This window comes from Trichoplusia ni, chromosome 3 (assembly GCF_003590095.1).
Source record: "Trichoplusia ni isolate ovarian cell line Hi5 chromosome 3, tn1, whole genome shotgun sequence".
Classification (NCBI taxonomy): domain Eukaryota; kingdom Metazoa; phylum Arthropoda; class Insecta; order Lepidoptera; family Noctuidae; genus Trichoplusia; species Trichoplusia ni.
Window position 1 is genome coordinate 1,376,614 of NC_039480.1, and position 21,875 is coordinate 1,398,488.

Sequence of the window (21,875 nt, forward strand, 5' to 3'; positions counted from 1 at the left end):
ACCATTATTATTATTCGAAACGAATTCGGATAATACCAAATGAAAAATCGGCAAGAAATCACTCCAGCCGTTCGGGTGTGAAGAGGTTAAAAAAAATACTCACATTCATACAAACACACAGACATATTTTCGCATTTATAATATTAGCTTATTAGTGTTTTTATTGATATAATTCTACTCGACAAAAATCATCAATCCAAATACTCCTGGAATATCGCTCGCTCATCACTTAACGTATTTCAGCTCAACATAATCTGAACATTTTCCATCAGTAGTAAGAGCGAATTCGTGTTTTATCGATACCATCGAGTCGAGGGTTCTCGCAATTGATTTACTGCATGATTCGATACTGATTACTGCAATCGGTAAGTGTATTGCGATCTTTGAGTGCATAAGTGCACGATTACTTTAAGTACTCGATAAGTAATTACGGACTCGCAATAAGTGACATTTCTGCAAGCGATATGTGGGCGGCGTAATAAATGTGAGGTGTCGTAAAGTACGTGAGTAATAGTTACAGCAGGCTTTATTAATATGTTAGCGAGACTTCCCCCTTTCCATTCGTAAAATAGCCTGTAATATACCTTTGAAAAGGTAGTAATGTAGTCCAGACACTTCGCAGTATGGTCAATTTGCCAAGCAATATCGAACACATAAGCGGTATGTACACAAGAGCGCGTGAAGCAGTGTATCGAATTGAACTAAATTCTTCACTTGTGCAAATATTTTTGGAGTTTAACAATAATAGCGAATGTTCTGAATAATAGAAGAAAATGTATTTCTGTTAAACCTTGAAGCTTAATGTGTGTGCAGGGGAAAAATAGGTGTTCGTAATCAGTGGTAAACAGGAGCAGACGTGATTATTTTGTACAAAACAGAACTTGAGTTATTATTTTATTGAGCCCTAAAAGTACCACTGATTGACTATTTGTAAGCAAAAGGCTCGCGCGGCTTTGCATTTATATTCTGGGCATCGTTAATAGTGGTCGCCTTTGTCATTCTACCGCGAGTAAGAGCCTCTTTTTTCGTTTCACGTTCACTATGGCATTGTGCCAAAATACGAAGTCTGAAATTCTAGGTTTTACTTTCATAGACTTTTGGAGCTATTGGCCTATTTGGCCGTTACACCAAATTCTTTTCAAGTAAATCTGAACCCGTGGCAAAACCTGTTTCTTTAAAAAACTAGTACCTAACTCCAATATTTGAAGATGCATGTTGATAAACGCACGTAATTACCCATCTATTTAAACGAAATTTATAAAGTGTTAAACGGTATAATTACAGTAATTATCGAAGTTTTAAAATTGACAGCGATTTGTTCACAAGAACTTGTCTTCCGTCAAACGTTTATGTTTTCACACACATCAGTCATGCGTTACGATTCTGTCAGTGGGCAGTTTTCACCTGGCGACCACACTTCACCTTCTATCTTGTGGTTAAGATAATAATAAAATGACTTGACCTAGGACTTTCTCCTGTTGTTTCTGCAATGTTGAATACATCAGCTATCAACCAGAGCATACTCTTGGGAGCAGTACTGGTTTTAATTTTACAAAAAGTAAAATGGTTTAGTTTTGGAAAAAGTAAAAGTCTTCTTTCTCCCCTACTTCCTACTCATACATCTGACACGACAAATTCCTTTTCTGTTTCGATGTAGGATTTCTTGCCTGTCTTGCCTGGTTGCCTTTAGTTAGTTCGGCGAATGCGTATTGCCAATGTGTATGTTTTTGTTCCCCCGTGGGCAGTACAAACCACATCCTTACATGCATAACTACCAATTAACTTCTTTCCTCTACCAGCAGGGTTGCCACTATTCAACATGGCATGGTTATTTTTTCGTTTTGTTCATACGGCTTTTTTCTATAGGAACTATTTCGTAATGAGTAGTTGTGTTCCTTCTAATTTTTGATCAAAAGTCAATTCGGTGGTTTTATTGTCTGTAGATATGGATCCCTAAAGTAAACTTTATTGGCACCCCTACCAGCGGTAGTGAATTAAGTGGTCAGTTTTCACAGCAACCACACATAGCTGTTAATATAGCCACTGACTACTGCTATCATTTGCACGAGGAATCCCGGGAAATTGCCGTAGCGGTACCAAGTCCGTTAGCAGGCCTACAGATACAGACTAGAGATTTGAGCCCGTTTCACAAACTCACAAAGTGCTTAGCAATCATTTTACGGTCGTGGGAAAGAGAAAACGTTATCTAACTGTGTAGATCTATCTCTCTCTGTTTGCATAGTTTTAAAGTAGATGAGGTTTACTGCGAATGTGTGCTACGTAGTTTAATGCGACAATTCGTGATTGATGTGAATTTGATTGTATACTTAGTTTAATGTATGGGATTATTGATCGTTTGTATGATTGCTTAGAGTAAATATCGTGACGCAAATTTATGTTTTTGTTAGCGCGTGGAATATTCCAACCTGATTATGAAATAGCATATCTAATCCGCGGAAATACATGAGATATAATCTTCGTTTCATATGAATTAACAAGTAACTATACCTTTATTACCTTTAAATCGGGCACAAGTTAAGGTGATTAATAAAGCTTTGACTTGCAAGAACATACTTTGTCATATTTAAAGACAGGCAATTAGAGCATTTACAAAAGATGGCGCAACTGTCTGCCCACTTAAAAAAGTCATTACAGAACCCGTTAACAGAACGCTAGTCAATTGTTTTTCACAATATGCTTTCCTAACGCCAGGCACTGTATTCAGAGCAGTCGCGAGTGTTTTGACATGCACCATGATTGATGGGATGTCTGCCGTCCGACGTCACACGTGGCACTTTCTATTCAAAGGCATGGAGTGTTGAGTGAGGACCACGCGTAATGTGTTGCGATTTACGGAAGTCGACGCTGTGGTATTAGCACGCGATACTACTGGGTATTTATAGGTAGATGTATATATAACTATCTATAATGATGCTGTAGTTTTGTAGTTTAGATGCAAAACATTTAAAGTGTGTGTGTAAATAAAATTAATTTTGATTAAATTGGTAACAAGTAGGCTACATTTTCTTCGATTTTTAATGAGGAGGATAATGTTTTATAGCTAGAACTGATGTCCACGCAATCAAAGGCATTGGGGTGGGCAAAAGCTAGTCATTTTTTTTTTGAGTCATTTGAAGTAAAATATGTCACCCACATTTTGTTTGTTTTGAAAATTACCGGAAACATACAATAATTTGTACTACAACAGTTTAAGGCACGCAAACAAAACATTTCAGTCATACAAATTAGCTCGTAATTAATTAAGCTTAAGTAACAGCGGCTAAATATTTACTAGAGGAAGAAAAACGGCTATGTTAATGTGACAGTTACCGCTTAACATTAAGCATTGAGTGAATAAACCAACAATGCTATGAAAACAATTTATTAGAGCGAAACTAACCACTTTATTCATAGTTATTGTTAACTAAGCAAAGTACCACGGAATATATTAAGAGTTCGTGCGAAACGAATTCGTCGCGCGACTGTTGCGCCACCAAAACATCGAACGTGTTTGGTTCATCGATATCTTCTGAGTAGCTATTTCCAGCTCAAGTGTATCTAGGATTCCATTATCCCCTGGATACAAATGGATACAGTAATTTACAAGGAACTTTCAACCACTGCCCATGTGGCCTCCAAACCCGATCGATCTTTAACGAAATTATACGAAAATCCGAAACGTTTCATGTAAAAAATGGCCCATTACATGGTAATAGAACAATGATATAAACGAGGGAAGTATTATAAGAATATTACGTAAAAGTAAGCACAAACGTAATGTTATTAAATATTATTAACTTGATAATAAGAAGATATGAGATATAGCTGAAATGTGGAATAATAGAGCATTTGTGCTTTCAATGTGAAAAAGTTTTTGAGGCATTATGTAACTTCCTCGCCATGAACAAAGCGACCGGATGCCATTATAACATAATGAGACAGAAGGCACAAAAACTAAAGGTTAATACTGAGGGTAATATCTATCTATTTAAGATTAAAATTGTAACAATAACTTTGTTAAATTTATGCTTACATACATTTCAAATTAAAACTTGTTTCGGTGAAGTAGATACTTTAAATACTTTTTGCTCTGCTAAGAGCACAGCAAAAGGATAACGGCATTTCTATCGTTATCTTAAATTATTTTTAAAATGGCGTCCTTAATCACAAAATTAAAGTGTCGAATGGAGTGATCTTTCTGTTCAGTTTGTCTTGTGGCACTGACCGAATATTTTTTGCCAGCGACGATCAGAGGTAAACAACTCTCTATTTCGTTAGCGTTCGTCAAAATTGTACCGAGTCATTGTTCCTTTGTAAGTAGCTGGTAGCTAGTAGTTTAGACTATTTGCATTTGTATTCATTATAGTGGGACGATTTGTTTTTTGTTGCTGTTTGTCTGCAAATTGTTAACTGAAGAAGTTAGCGACACAACAGGTTTTTATTTCAAGACTTATTGACGCATTTTTCAGAAATTCCGAGATGGTATTACCATGGGTCGCCAATATATATGAATAAATCACATATCTGATCGTCAACTCTGCCTCTATTCTGCTTCGAATAGCGAAAGTTGAAGATCAGATTTGCATATTTCTTACGTCTCTGGCAAGGATAATGTCACGCCATAGGCATATTTGTCACAAATCGATTTCTGTCTAAATCTGCATGTTAGTTTCACGTATAATCTCGAGATATTGCCGACCCACATCCCATTAAAGTCTAATGAACAAAATCACAAATTTCACGCAATCGAAATGTTCCCACAGTTGGAAATCATCTCCATTAGCAACAGCAACATACCTCTTCACGCTATCTGTAATGGTATTAGTTGATCACTTTCTACATTCATGCGCGTTCCGTATTGTTCTCGGTAACACGCAGAGATTGGCTAATTGTCACCTGTTTATAGCAATTACACGCGTTCCAATATGAGGAAAAAGTTTTCAGGAATTTCAAAGCGACGAGCGATTGCAAAAACGTTTAGCATGCGACATATTCTGAATTAGCGGCATTTATTCTGTTAGACTTCTATCAAGCAAACGGGATAGGCAAACATTTTGTTGCGATACTACTCACTTTAGTCTTTTGCTCGTCTTTATGTACTTCATAAACTCAAATGCAAAATTGATTTTCTAATCACAGAAGACAGTCCCATATATTTAACTGGCAACTGTCGCAAAGCTTCCATTTATTTTCTTTATCCATCGTGCTGCTATTTCGTGAGCTATCTATCTCGTCTCAGATCTTATCCTAAAACAAACTGCAGCAAGCGTTATCTGAAACGCACACACGACACTAATGTCACCATGAGGTACATATTAAATAAGGAACAAAAAATGTTGTAAAACTGTATTCTATAGTTGTGAAGATGATATTTGTTTACATGCGCCGCTACTGACGCATTTAACACCTGCAGTATAACCGAATTGTTAATATCTTCGATGTAATTTAAGTCACAAATATTTTAGGTGAAATGTAAAACAGGACGCCTGCAATACTCATGAGTAACTATTTATTGTTATTTACAATGAACACTCGTTCTCAGTACAAAAATAATGAATTTGCCAAATAGCACTTAGTATAAATAAATAGGCTACATCTAGTTCAATTCCTTCAGCATTAAATTTGACTTTGTCTTCAATTAAGTGCCAATGAATAGCTTCTGTCTTAATTATTGTTTACGTCTAGCATGCGATGTCTTGCCAGCGTCAGGACTCATGGCGCCCCATCGACCCGCAAGGAGCAATCGGTGTCATATGCACTTTCTCCGCGTTGACATCAGCTTGCGTGCAAATATGTTTATCTTGTGCAGCAATCTTTAGAAAGTCACTGGAACTGTGTAATGCATATAATGCAGCCTCCATACTCTGTTTTGTTTCCAGTTAATTGTGGCCGCGGGTGTTAAATACGTTTCGCTCCCTGTTTAGTTGGTCATTTATTATTCTGAGTGTTTACTGGTACTCAGATTTGTAATAACTAAAGTAGTAGTTGCATGGCGCCGAGACTTACTGAAATGTATTTTGTGTTCCTAGGAATTTTCTGGTTTCATTTTTCTCCATCTTATCTTTCACACTCGAGGACATAAAAAACAAAGAGCAATATTATTTACATCTGAGAACGTTTTTGAGACATTCTATAAATAAAACTCGATTCTCACGTAATTATCGTGGTTTCAGTAATACAGTCTTTGTTATCTCATCCGAGCTCAAATTTATTCATAGGAAAACTCGAGTACCTACGGAGATTTGACTTCCAAAATGTTTACAACTTGAAGTGTCAAAGGGTCCCACAGTGTCAATATAGCGATATTACAACTTGGGAGATACCCTTATAAAACTTGGAAATTAGATCTTGCACTTTATGGGTACTGAGTAAATAAGACCAAATAGGATAGCTTATTTATTGAAATATTTTTTTATGCTATACCTAGACCATATTGCAATGCGAAAGAAAAATACTAAACGTGTTATCTTAAACGCTTTTCAAATATTATTACAAGTAAAATGGGTTAGCACATAAATTTATTCCAAGGCCAACCTTGCGGCATGTGTGTCATCAAATTCCTTTTTATTTACATGCGGAATCTACTTATTTAAACAGCATTTCCACTTTTATTTTTCGGCGTTTCTAAAGTATTGAGGAGGACTGAAAAAAAATTCAAAAGGCAAAAGAAAATGTTCGGTTCGAAATCTGAGAAAGACATAGACAGAATTGGGAACAAACAGAAATAGTTCTCTAACATCGTAAACAAAGTTTCTCAAGTATTGATAGGATAAGTCCGACATCCAAAAAACAGTCATGCACAACCGAAGCCAGTCAAAACATGAAAACTACGTACAATTACATCTACATTGGAGAGGTCCGTAATGACAGCTGTGGGGTCAGAGGCGGTGATGAGTCACGAGAAAGTCGCACACTCATCGACGAGACCGAGCCGCGATCGCGGTACCTAAGGGTTACACAACCTGATGGTAAGTGGAGATTGATAAGCTGGGAATGATGCAGCTAGATTATAAGCTCATTAGATTCACCGGAAATCTCTCTACAATGATTGAGTTTCAACTATGTACCATTGAGTTGGCCAGTTCCGACTACGTTTGTGAATTAGTAAGGACGTTTCAAAATTTTGGAACTTGCGTCGGATTTGATTGATGTGTTGGACCAGATGGACGCTAAGTATTATCTACCCAAACCTGAGTATTGTCTTGAGTGTAATCTATTTTTAAACCAATGCAGGAATTTTAAAACGGTTTTTTGGAGAGCATATTTATAGTACCTAATAAACATGTTTATTACATATTAAACAAACCTATTTGGTACTAACTGACCTAACCACACAATACGATCCTGCGCAATTACTAAAACGGTTGTTTTTTAATTTGTAGAGCTTATTTATACTCAGTAATAACCATATTTATTACAAAGTCTATTTGATACTGACCTAAATCCACAATACGATCCTGTCTAGCGTATGAAAGTAAAATGATTCAGTGCCAGCGCATTGTTTAAGGCTTCATCTCGATACAACGCGGGGTCATTGTGCTGCGGCGAGCCCAATTTTTTGTTCAACAATGCATCGCCTGACAGAATGCAGTTGCACAATGCTAAAAGCTTATTGCTGCAATGTTCATGGAAAACGATGGGAAGGAATTCGTTAGCGGGCGGCGGTCGAGCGAACACTGATTCATGTTTTTTAATTCCATGCTTTTAAATGGGAACTGATTTGTTATCTGGACCATTAATACAGTATTGTATAGTCTAAAAAGAATGCAGGTTTTAATTAATGGGTTTCTTCTTGACTGACTACATATTCGGACAGCATTATAATAAATACATTTATCTACTGACAGAAATTTCTGACAGATTAGCCGAACCTTTTTATGATACTGAAGACACGCGTGAATTAAAAATCTTTGTAATTGAAAATATACTATGAAATAAAAAGTTTAAACAAAGTACCGAGAGCTGCTATAAGTGACGTCTAATTAAAGAAGATAAAGAGAACGGTCGTCTTTAATTACGAAATTAGAGGAACTTGCAACTAGCTCGTAATTATACACAAATTGTAGCTCGAAGCCAAGAAGCGTCTTGTTTTGTTTTCATAATCACTGTGCTCGGTTAACAAAAGATTTTTGTTAGTAATTAGGTCGAAAATCGTGCACGCACATTGGTTCTTAGTCGAATTTTGAATATATTTTATACCCTACTACTACTCTTTCCGTTTTAGTATGTAAAGAAATATCAATAAACTATTACATGCATGGTATCCTTGGCTAAAAACAGTCTGTATGTGCTATGCATGTCTATCATTAAGTATAATAAAAACGACAAATAATAATCAAGAACTACAACTTCAAACGCCCTTATCCAGTAATAAACTCTTAAAACAAAAAGCAAAATCTTCAGTTACCGGTCCCTTTTTTTCATTACGAACACTCGAGCATTACAAACAAAGCGCCAGATTTTTGGCACACCATTCATTATTCACGTTTCTTGTCGCAACACCAGAACAAACATCAACGGTTTGCGTCAACGAAACGTGGTCCGAAAAAAAAATCGGTAATAACAGAATCAGCGATGCGGCCTTGAGATGGATGCATTATGCAGATCTAGACGCGGCGCCATTTCCACAGACCTTGACTGTCACGCAGCTTGCATTGTTAAACAGTCACTTGCAAGAAAAACTAAAGTATCTATACACGTCAATATTTTTTGTAGGGTATTTGTCTGGTTAATTGATTAATTTTCCGTTCAGCCAAGTGTTATTTTAACTACTTCTTTTGTTTAACAACACAATATGGACAAAACACACTGTCGCGTTTCTTCCAAATAAAACGTTGCAACACCCATTAGTGACCTAGCCTTTTCCACGAACCCTGGGCCAAATGAAATCTATGATCGTACCATATTTAAGCCTCTTTGATGAATGATCCCGGATGCAATGCACATTAAAAAACAATTCTCCTTTCACAAAACATTAAACTATTACCGTAGCGGGTAAACCACAATGTCGTCACTCCATGCAGATTGCTATATCATCGGTGACGTAACAAATATACTTCGAACTCCCGCGCAGCTCCTGTACCTGTTCTGCGTTTTTCAAGCAGGTCTACCGCAATTGTTAAAGAGAGAGATGGAACACTGCGTTGCGTATAGTTGCGTCTCGTTTCTACACAAAATGACCTTAGTTATGCTCTTACAGTAAACGCCCCGGTTGCACAACGGTAACTAATTGCTCGATTGTGTTTCTGCAATTGCCGTTCGATTCTTGATTACGTTGTTTCCGTTTGTTTTTCTTTCGAGGCCTTGGGTTTTAATTAATGTCACAGATACTGATAAGGACTGGTGATTAAAAGTTGGCAATTATAGGAATTCTGTATTGTTTTTGATTTTTTAATTATGTTGCTTTCAGTTATGCGTCGAAATAGCCTTCAGATAAGATTTACATAATTCAATTTGACTTGCTTTATGACGGCAAATAAGTTTAAGAAATAATATTGAATTTAAAAATGTTTGACATTGATAGTGATGACGAATAATTTAGAGATCAAAACTAAATATTTTTATACTGACGTGGAATACAAAACAGTTCAATTGTCACATTCTTGTGAAGTAGATAAATTTTGCTGCTTTTAAATAAAACGACTATTAAATAAAATAAGTTACTAAATTATCGTACTCCTGAGACCTTGACACTCACAGAGTCACAGCAATAGTTTTTTGGCAGTGTTGCCAAGTTTGTGTCTTTTTCATGGTACATGGCAAGGTCGAGAAAGTCTAAATAATTTTGTATAGTCCAAATTAATCTGCTTATACTTGTTTCAATAATTACCCAACAAGTAATAGGTACTTATTTCTTTGTTCCAGACAAAGAAATAAGTATATATTGCTTGCTTTCTTGTTTTCCGTCCATTAAGGAAACAATGCATATCTAAATATAATCAATAAATTACATATCCATCTATCTAGCTATTTTCCAGGTGTAAGATAGGTCAAGGATACCTAAACTACGGTACGTTTAGCCAAATCGAGTTATTACCGCCCACTTAGTTCTTAACATAATTGTTGGAAGGAGGAAGCCAAGACAGGATATTTGGAAATAGTACAAAAAGCTTATAAGGAAATTGCCTAAACGCTTCCCGTTATAAAAGTTAAAATGTTTGACCGACAGACGAACCCCATTAACAGATATGAACGCAAATGTTTCAGTGATTTATTAATGGAAGTTATTTCATTTCTGTTTTTGGAGTATTGTATCGTACTAGAACGAAGGATTTAGGTGTTAGAAGGGTACGGATTTGTTTATTAATAAAATAACCGACACCATCAACCAAATATGATATGACAGTTTCTACATGTCAACGTAGTGGAGGCAAGAGGTATAATGAGCTAAATACATAACTAATTAACTTTTATTATTGGCAGCATGTTGTTTGTCATAATTAAAGCCAGATAGTTAATTAGAATCGTAGCAAGCTACAACGTTTGAACAGATTGCCTTGAATCTTGATTTATTGCGCGATAAATGGAATGATACGAACAAGTTTTAATATTGCTAGAATTTAGAGTGCCGCTATTTTAGCAAGTTTGCTATATTTCGTTTCTATAAAGTTAAAGTAGTAGTTTCTAAAAAACTATCAAGTTATATTACGTATTAATTAAACCGTTTGGATTTCAACTAGACTATTCCACCAGAATAATATCAGTTTACACAATCCACAATTCTTTAAGCATCAAAGTTAAGTTCATAAATAAAAGGACGTCTGATTTTCTGCTATAAAATAAATCAGCCGTGCAGACAGCGTTTTCATAACGCTCCCAAAATGAAGTAAGGCATTTTATTTTTATACTTCAAAAAAGGATATCACGAAACCGTCACGGGAAAGTCACCCTCTGTTAAAGTCACATTGAGACTGACACTAAATCGTGTCCTTACGTAAAGTTTTCGGCAAAAAATACTTTATGAAAACAAAACCAATTCGGTGACAAATTATTTGGCAAGGCCACCCTTTCACAGCCCTTAATTTTCCTCCTGATACGACTACTGACGCAAATAAAATTCGATTTGTTGATTTGTTACACTTCGTATGGGTGCCTAATGGAATATCGATTGGAGTAGTCCACGTGGATGGCAAAACGTGGCCATTAATTAGAGGACTTTTGGAATAAGGCCAGGTCAAGTGGCAAGCATCAACCAATAAATAACTTGCCTTTTGTGAGTCTCATGAAAGTGATCTCCATTGTTTTGTTAGCCAACTGTTCTGTTATGTTCTACCCGTTTTTCTTCCTAGCTTAAGGCTTTTATTTATCTTGTGGTGCAGCTTATTCAGCCCACAAGAGTATATTATTTCTTACGTCTGAGGTTCTATTCCTAAATATATAGAAACTTACTTTACTTAACTTATTATTCTCACTCCTTAGTGGTCTTTGCAGGTTGTCTTTTTAAGGTAATGCTTGCATATTACAATTAAGATGCTGACAACTTTTTCATCGATTACGCTACAGGGAAAAACTAGTAGTATGTGGTGATAGCTGGCATTTTACGCATAAATACCCTTGAAACCGTAAAAGGGTAGGAGCAGACGGGTCGATACCAGAATGCGGCAGACAGGCGGGCTTTCATTCAGGTTTATTGTGCACAGGTGCATTCTGTGTGCACCGTACTTAAATGGAACTGGCGAATACCTAATGGATGTAAGGCCTTATGCTTCGTATAAGGTTATATGAGTTCAGAACACCTTGTAATGGCACTTTGTAGAAACATTGACGTTCTAATAGTGAGCAGCGGCTCTTGAAATATGATGGGGCTTTACTGTTGATAATAGGGTTGCTTGTATTGATCTAAGAGTGGGAGGGTAAACGTCGCGGAGAGGAAGTAGAATTTTGATTTGGGAGTCGTTTATATTGTAGAATTTTGAAACAAAATTTCCAGGCTTTATTAATTTAAGTTTTTTTAACTTGGTTTCAATTCTGTACCATATTCAGTATATTTAAAGTTAGGGACATTAAGTTCAGAATTAAGTATGATACTGAATTGACTTCCGTTACATCATAAATTAGCATAAATTTTATACATTCAAACAGTCGCTAATCATTCGAAAACAAGTCCGACAACCTTGGCCTTCAGCTAACAGAATATACGTCCTCATTTAAAAGCAGTTTATTCGTAACTAAAATAATAACAAACTCACGTACACTCGTACAGTGATGTAACTCGATCTAGCGAGCAAGGTTCGTCGAAGGAAAACCTCTGTTCGACAAAACCAGGGGGTCAAGTGTTAAAGTGTTGTGTGACGGCTACTTACTGCGGCGCGACACCGCTTACACTGGGGAAACCCGTGAGGTTCAGTGATGTTTGTAACTGGTATATGTTAAAAAATGACATTTTATTGATTAGTAACTTCATATATATATACTCGCCTGCTTGCGGACTTCATTATCATGTGATCGCAAAAGTGAGTGTTAATGAGAATTTCTTGGGAAGTGAATGAAAGAGAAAAATGTTCACACAATTGGGCATAATCAGATATTTTTTTTGTTATTGCTTATTTAAATATCATAACAAAATAAGAGAGTCGTGGTAAAGTTTAGACAACTTCGTTATATAATCATGCCACTTGACATAAACTTACCATGATATAAACAACAAATTGTATCAACATTTGAGGCCGATCGCGACACAAGGTTGCGAATAATCCGCCGACTGCTTACCACAAGGCGACAGGCTTACAGGGGAAACCCGGAGGGTAGCTGGTAGTTCTTTATGCTTTTGTTTCCTTTGTTCCGCAGTACTTTGAAATTCATAGAGCATTATTTGTCGCCCTATTGGGTTTTAGCGCTACGCTCACCCCGCAGAGTACCGAATTTTGGATTTACTCTTTCAATTGGAGTATTATTGTTGGCATGAGAGAGTTCTGTGCAATTCATATTTGGGGATCAGAAAGTTCATGTATCTACTCTTAGACATGAAACAAACATAAACTCTATTTTCTCATAGTTATTCCAACCCACATTCAGCATTTCTTTTTGCAATGGGATCTTATACTTCTGTTAAAATGATAGCTTTCAATTCAATGACAAAGATACCGTCACAACGTGCAAAGTTGTAAAATTATCTATGTATGCTGTAAGCTATTAATACGTGTTCGATATGAATGTTTTGCAGTTTGTAGTGAATCCTTCACCTCTAGAACTAAGGTCGTGACGTGCGGTTTAAAAATAACCTATTATATGGTACAGTGTTATCGCGTGGCATATGTTGCAGTTTCTTATCTGTGATATTTATAACAAAAAGCCAAATGTTCTTCAAACAAGTAGGTAGAGCTATACCTATAGATAAATATGGGGTTTTTGAGAATTTGGATCATCATACGATCTAGAAAATTAATCCAAAATGTAGTTAATACTATCTCCAAACAAACAACAAAATATAAGAAGTACAGTTGCCTAACTTTTGATTAATCATCGATATAGGCCAGAAGAACTGAACAGCGTCGTATTAAGCAACTTTCAACAAGGTGCCAGTATACATACTACATGTATGGAAAGTATATTTGCAATGAGTGATCGTGATTGATCGCAATAGATATGACAATGTGTTGTGCCGTGACTGGTCGAGTGATCGTAATATTATGTAAATTAGAAGTGGATGCAATATCATCATACACAATTACTTTTGTCGCTAACAACACATCCTCGAAAACAAATACGTTGCCACGTATTTTCAACACAATATACATGACAAATGTTGTCGGTTATTTGAAAAACCAGCTTTAAATTTTAGACTTGGCAAGCGTTGAGTCACTTAGATTTAGAGTTAAATAAGGATCAAATGTCACATGGCCAGTGTACGACGGCTCAGGTTTCTAATACATGCTCAAAGCTGTTAACCTTTCAGATATCGGTTGTGATTGTGACTGATTTGTTTAACATATAAAATGTTCCACAGACTGATACTAAATCGATCTGAACCATGAAAACAGCATCGAGATTCCAGGATACCTTTTCATTAGATATTTCAAAAGGGCATTTTCGTTTTTCCTTAGGCTAATTTATCTGTAATTTGTGTTAGAAAAATAAAGGAATTGAAGACGGCAATGCTGAAGAATGAAGAATATACACATATAAGACATTTTCGATGATGCAAGACATGATGGAACATTAAAGTGTATGACCATTGCAGTAGGTACGGCCTCTTGGGCATCATTAAATCAGGACAAGAACACATAAAACAATATTAACAATCAACGGTATGACTCCAGTCACGTCTAAAAATAACCAACAGTTGTCATAAGCGATTTTACATTGACATCATTAGTTCTATAGTCCATTGAAAGTGAGTTTTCCATACCCGCTCTAACATTACCGAGAACGTTGTGAACTTCTATTATTTCTCGCTCGAGTAAGGAAACAACTAAAGTTCCAATCTCAAATTCCTTTTCTGCAATTTAAACTTTACTACAGCTTTCAATCTTTTGCCGTCAAGTTTTATCGCGTTGAAAATTGTCTGACTGATCTGAATTAAAGATCAGGATGCAAATTCGAAACCTTTAGATGTCCAATGCCTCAATAATCTTGAGCCTTATAAAAATATATTTGCCAGTAGCGTAAGATGGTGTAACTGTTTAAATATTGACTGATTATGTATGAGCTTAACCAGTACAATTTGTTAAACAAAGCCGTTTGTCCACGACGCAGTATTTACATTTAAATAGGTCAGTGACGTCAAGGATCTTAATTGAATTTGACTGAAGACGTTCAGACAGGATTATCTTTGTGCTGCGTTGCTTTCAATATGGACATTTATGGAGAATTGTGACTCATCACTGAAATGGTTTTATAGTGTAAAATACTTGAGTTATTTCATATACTGTCTATATTTGTGTTTTTTCTTTAAAATCTGGCGGAAAAAAACACTTCCATCCCGAAGCTAGAGTTTAGAGTTTAACAGGAATATATGTAAGTTTTTACCGTACAATATCAGTAAGCTGTGTTAGTAGATCTAGTTGTAATGTTCTTAGGTAGCTCACTTATATCTGTAACCTAAATTGAGTAATTCAGTAAGCTATTCAGTTTAGCAAACCAGTAACGGAGGCTGTTGGCGGATACCGGTTTGCGGGTACTTGTAATCATTGCGATACTTGTTGAAGACGATTGTGCAACTTTACAACATCAACTCTATCAACTACTCAAACAACTATCAACTAAAGTCTACAACGTCCAGTTCAAGAAAATTTAAATGCTCATTTTCCGTCCACTAAACTGCCTAAGTTGGAGGATATGAGTCTAACTTTAATAAAAAATCTCTTCGTATTTAATTTTTGAAAAAAGTTTAATTTTTTCTCTGATATTATCCATTTCAGATTTTGTTTCAATTCATCAATAATATTTACCACGTAGAGCTGCAACCTGCATATAAAACAAGTCAATATTCACAATAGCTTAAATATCTCGGGAAATTCCACTTTCATAATAATCCCCCTAATTTGCGAATTGTAGTACTATTCTCTTAATTGAACTGATGTAATTAGACAGGTAGTGAAAAATAGCAGGTCATTTAGTTTACCCTAGATACAACCTGGTCTAAACATTACCTTATTAGCGCTGGCGGCTTAGCTTCCTAAACCGCTTTAAGTCAAGGAGCTGAACCCATAAATCGCCTTATTACAACATAGACAACCATTGAGTAATTTCCTTTTTATTTCAATAAAAATATGAGTGCCTATGAAATTTCTATAGTAAGTCTTGATTATAGAAGCAACATAACGGTCAGTAACAAACAAGAGCACACAAGTTATGTGTATGATACCCGTTATAATGCAGCTGGTGCTTTATATCGCTCCAATGCACCACCAACCTCATTAAACTGTATACTGTATCTTTGTGTTAGAAGGGATTGTAATGGAACCAATTGAACATACTGTAGGTATGTGTAGGAAAAAAATATTCAAGAAATGATCACATAGTTGACACTGCATATTAGGAATGCTCGTGGGGAGACACTAAAACAAGTGCAGTTTTAGAACGGACAGGATGGCCAAAACTCGACTGCGAAAAGTAACAATTTAGAAAAGTTGTGTAATGACGGATCGGTTACGTACTGGCAATGGAGTAAATGGCGTATGAAAGATTTTACAGCTTTTTACAACTTGTGTAAGAAATGTACGAAGAAATTCTTATCATAAATAAATTGAAAAACAATAAAAGCTCACGTGCAAAGCGGGTCAGGCCTAGCATTAAACTTCATGGTTGAATTAGCAAAACTAATAGCCATTATTACGTATTTATTACCATCATTAAAATGAGATCGTAACATCTATTATTGCCTATACTGCATACCATTAATAGGCCATAACGATAATTTATGCAAACCAGTGACGTCATTGTTTCTTCTCTTGAATACTATGACACTTGGAAAGAAAAATAAATTTTGTTTGCAATAGAATATCATTAGGTACAGATAGGGTCGCAAACACCATGCTTCGAATACGGTATTTTTTACAAGGGAATCTCTAAAAGTCGATATTAATCTACTTTTTTTGTTTACGCGATTTGACGGTTGAACAACAATAAAAATTTCCACATTAGACATCCATAAAAGCCGGTTGACGAAAGATCGCCTGAAAAGTCCAATCCATAACGGACCTAACTTTATTTATAGCGTCTAGACCTAAATCCAGACAGACTGGGGTACAGAGCAGTCAGCGGAGAATACATAAACAGATTATATTTAGATCAGACGGTAACTGCAGACTTATCAGAAGGGGTTCGCAAGGAATGGAGAAAATAGAATAGTGGGGGATGCGATTGAAGATCGTATTTAGATGAATGGCTATTGTTTATACATAGTATGTAGGTCAGGAAGTTTCTAAATCTGTGCTTTAGAATTTAGATAAAGTGTAATAATTCTTCTCAAGAATTACTTTAATATTATTTAACAGTTTGGAATGAAAAAGAACATAGAACGTTTTCACAACAACATGGTTCACCGGTTAGTCATATATTAGGTACATTGTAAACTATCAATTGACACTAACTCCGTGAGTGATATAGGGGTTATTCTAAAAAGGTTAGAGCGAAAGCTTGAGAGGTATATAACGTTTAATTTCAGTTTTATAAAGGTATTCCCTTATTTATTTCGCTATAATAGACTGCATTATGTCGCAATATTTCAAAAGTGAAAATACTAGTACGGCCAGAAAAAAATCACGCTCCCCCAATTATTTTCAACAACATCCTGACCCAGGTAATAAAAATCACAACATGGCAGCTCCAAACAGGATTATAGTCGTCTGCACAAGTATGAGTTTGATATATAATTGCGATACGTGTATATCACGTCTGGTTAGCCGGTTCCCATTAAAGGTCACACTGTAAAACGTTGGCTGGTTCACAGCAAACCAGCTGTGGCCCACTTTCATCGAAATTTTTACAACTCACTCGGGAAACAGATGCGTTCCCATTTTTTGTTTGTGAAGATTTACAATATCGCTTACGAGTTTTCGAATCGATTTACTGCAAGCTTTACTCAATACATGTATTTAATAGCTTTATTGCATTTCACATAGATATCAATTGGAATGTAAAACTTCAACCAATCAGTTCATTTTAATGGTCTTAGCAAATCAAAAATCTCAAGTAGTAGAGTGGCAATGAGATTTGATTCTTTATCAACTAGAATCGAGGCTACATAAATATCATACAGGATATTTGAATATAAATTAATTAATACCATCCGTCATAACATGTTTTTGGAGGTTTATTCTTAGTTAGGTCTCCATTTTAGCAGGACAATAAGTACTGTATCATACACTCTTGTAATGTAAATGCAGGAAACGCTTCTATATTTACTGCAATTGCTCATTAAAAAATAAACAGTCCAACAACCATGCAGTTACTTGACAGTTCGTCTGAAATGACTAATGGCTCTAAAAGTGTTCGTTCCTATTTATGGAGGAGTCATTAAAAGTGTTTCCTGCACTTCTAATTAATTTACAAATGGCGGCTAAAACGACTCTACCCGACCGTTAGAAGCTAGACAACAATCAATGGCTAGCAATAACACAGAACGACACAACAATGTAATTTTAATGTTATGTTTCGAATCCATGCCTAGAATTTGCGCTATCATAGCAATCATTATGTCATTTATTTCACAGCACTTAGTGGTATTACAGCAATGATAATAATAGTTAATGATGTTGCGAATGTTGCTGCAATCAAATGAACACGTTTTAGAAGTACAATTATTTTATACGTAATATATTTATTCTTTTTCTGTCTTTTAGGTGGAGTACTGATAAAAAATAACTACAGTCTGAAGGGGAACGTGATTGATATCATTAGGTCCAGAGTAATTCTTTTTTAAGAGGTGTTTTAGTAGTTTCGAGTACTCTAAAAGTAAACCTAGAGGACACTGCTCATCATGTTGTTAATGTCTAGAACTTATTTATTAAATAACATAGAAAACAATATCGAGTTCCCATACCTCTGATAAAGAAAATGGTTGTTTTGTTCATTATTAATTTACACATATGAATACCCAGTTTTAAATTAAAGTCATGAAGTGTCTTCGAGGCTCAAGTAGTCAGTCAGTGATCGTTGTTACAATCAACTTAAAAATACTACTTAAGGTGTTGAGTGTGGTGGAGTGATCTAATAAGCACTTGACGATAGATTGGGTACGTGACGACTGTTTCGAGTTCCCTATTGATTTACATCTAATGGTGCATACTGAACCTTTCTCTTCTTTAGTTATAGTTGGGGGCGTGAGGGGTTGCCGGCAAAGCGATTCATTTGAAAGATTAAGGCGAGGTTACCGAGCGATTCTCAGTCATGCAAGAATTTTGCAGTAAAATAATTGCGATGCTCAAAAGTGCTTCAATCAAATCAAATTATTGAAGTTATTTTATAATTTGCTTGAAGATATTGTTATTTGTCAAGTTCGTTGTAAAGTAGCCAGGAAAGTGACTAACGGCATATTTTATCATTGAAAAAAATAGTTAAAATCAAGCATTTACGAATCTTTCAAGTCAAGTTTATTGTGCGTCCAAAAGTGGGGTGTTTTTCTATTGGCTGGGATTTAGTGGCTCGAGTCTTCATCGCCTCTCTGCTTTTATTATTTACGTCATTGGTATGATATTGCGAATCTCGACCACCCCTGGTTCAGTGACACGATGCGACCGGTCCGACTGGTTGGGAAGCCTTGCCGTCGGCGCGCTAAATACGGACCATGCGACCATGCAGCAACTGTTACCGGTTTGTGGGCTGCAGACATTGCTAATTGGATTTCATTGTTTTGTCGACACAATTTCGGTCTTGCGATGCTCTTAATCCACGTATTATGTAGTTCAGTTGAGATCCCAGAAGTTTTAAGTTTCTATATGGAGATTATCTACTACTTACTATGGATATCGTACGTTCTCGTATTATAGTCCTTGATTTCCTCATGAAGTGGTAATTGCTGAACACATGATGTGCCTATTGCATTATTCTTATCTCGAGCGAATGTGATAAAAAAACCTACGTAAACAATGTATAGACAACATATTATTAACGTTAACCTATAAAAGTTCTTACAAGTAAGTGGGGGCAGGTGCGCGTTTTCAACATGAAATGAACAAGCATAAATTCATGTACGTAAATGGAAAAGCGTACCTCAAACGCAATTTCAAAGGAAGAAAAATAGGTTAGCATATTTCAAGGTGTTGCCACCATATAAATGTAACTTTGGTTTAAGCCGTGTCTCCCCATAAGAGCAAATCATGCCATCTATAAGCGGGAGTTGGGATGGAGGGGAATAGCGTCCCTTTGCACCTTTTCCCCTTCGTCGCAATCTTGATCACTCCTCTCGCTTCAGAAAACATGCCGTGGACATTCGTATTCATGATAGCTTAAGATGTAGGTAAATGTATAGGTGGAAGACGTAACGATCTTTTTAGAAGCTATGAGTATCTTGACAGGTGTCAATATATATACAAAATGTATCATATATGTATGGAAGGTAGTTGCATAAATAGGATTTTTAAGCAGCTTAGCTAGATATATAGGCGTTTCTAAAGATCTTAGTGTTTAGTGTTGATTTCAGTCGTAATTAGTCAGCTGAATATCCTATATGAAACGATTGCAAATCTTCCCTCCTGAATCTTAGTTACTGAATACGCGGAATCCAGTTGCCAAGGTAGTCAGGTTTTCGCTGAATTGATGACTTTCAAAAATTCATCAGAGCGAATTGGTGCTGATGGTTCAAAGTGATTTTTTTGTGCATCCCTATAGTCATCCATCGTGATGATCGCCACTTCGCGACATACCCTTCATTACCGATTAACTTATTGCTACATTAAGCTACAAGACGATAATTTTACATATACCAAAATAATAAAAAATCATATTATCCAATATCCAAATGTAAACAAAACCTAAACCATAATTTCAGTGGGCCATATGTTATCATTTCTGTAACATGTTATCAGCTAACCTTGACCCAAAGTGAATGTTATGCAAATTACTTTAGGTATTTGAGTTTTTATTTACTTTACAGAATAAAATTGAGAAACCTAGAAAATATATCTAAAATCTAATTTTTATTTTTCTTAAGCCGGATGACTCCAAAGTGTTAAAGCAGGTTGAACTGGTTTTAAACGTTTTGTTGGTCCGAAATGTGTCTTTCTTCAGCATTGCAGTCAGTTTCTTAGTATACTTATCTTTATTATTGTGCCATTTTTTTTTATTTGGAATATAATTTGAATTATATTGTAAGCAATAACACATAAATACTTTCTTGACACATTTATTACATTTTAAATGAATCAGACCCTCAAAATTCTATGTTAATTCTGCCTAATTAGTGACTGAAGCCTTTCTTCATTTGTAATGTAGATTTCAACCTTGAAACGACTCAGAATTGTTTTTGAATTAGTCTGCAAAGTAATGCATACTATGTGTATTTGTTTAACAATAAAATACAATTAAATCTTAAATTTATGTAAATTGAACTAATTATAAAGAATAATTTGTTAAACTGTAGTCATTAAAATGTTTTGTGACTGAGGTATTATAAATAATTACAGCTAAGTGTAAAAAACTAGTTTGTAACAGGAATGACGAGGTGTATGTCTAAAATGAAACAAATGAATAAGAAGAAGGTACTCACAAAATTACATTATAAAGAGCTAGAATTTTAACAATGTAAACATGCTCTCTACTAAAAAAGTGTCTAGAAAGCAATAAATAAATAAGTACAAATATTTTATTTATTAGATATTAAAACAAAAACCATTGACCCTAATAACAATTTTTTTTTTTAATGGTTAATTTCAGTCAAATTTCAATAAAATAATTTACTTTTCATAATTTAAATTGCTTCCCACGCGAGACACGAGCGACCTTCGATTGTGGATCGTAAGGGGTGCTCGCTACCCACGCGAAAAATTAAATATAGCCTTACCCTGTCAAGCATCTCAATTTTACAGGTAATCAATAGATCCAGCACTTACCTTCAGTGACATTCTGGTAACAATCGATTAACAGCAAACACACGTGTGTTCAAATATTCATCATTCAAAAATACAATATTTTACTAAAAACACTGCACTATTTATTATCAACACATTTTGTACACATTCTATGTAAAATATACTATATCACGCGTTACGTAACGTATACTATATTTGTGTGTTTTATTTACAAATGTTTGTGTTAGTATTGTCGTGTTTCACAGCTGAAATCGTTGGGTGTTATTTATGTCGATACCGAAGACCGCACAAACGTCAACTACGAAACGTAGCGTTTCCGACTCTGTCTGTGATTTTTCCCTCGCTTGCGGAGTTGCGCGCATTTTGACAGTTAGCGCGTTCCAGCGTCAGACATGTTCAGAACTG

General features: G+C 35.6%; 1 protein-coding gene across 1 annotated transcript in view; it reads right to left on the reverse strand.

Annotated features, from left to right (window-relative positions):
- The window catches only part of LOC113508658 (ankyrin repeat domain-containing protein 29), a 32,009-nt gene extending 10,218 nt beyond the window's left edge, over positions 1–21,791 (reverse strand). Inside the window, exon 1 of the mRNA XM_026891738.1 lies at positions 21,492–21,791. Within this exon, the coding sequence (XP_026747539.1) occupies positions 21,492–21,503 (12 nt within the window). The 5' untranslated portion in view covers positions 21,504–21,791. The remainder of the gene's footprint in view (positions 1–21,491) is intronic.
- Positions 21,792–21,875: the final 84 nt, after the last annotated feature.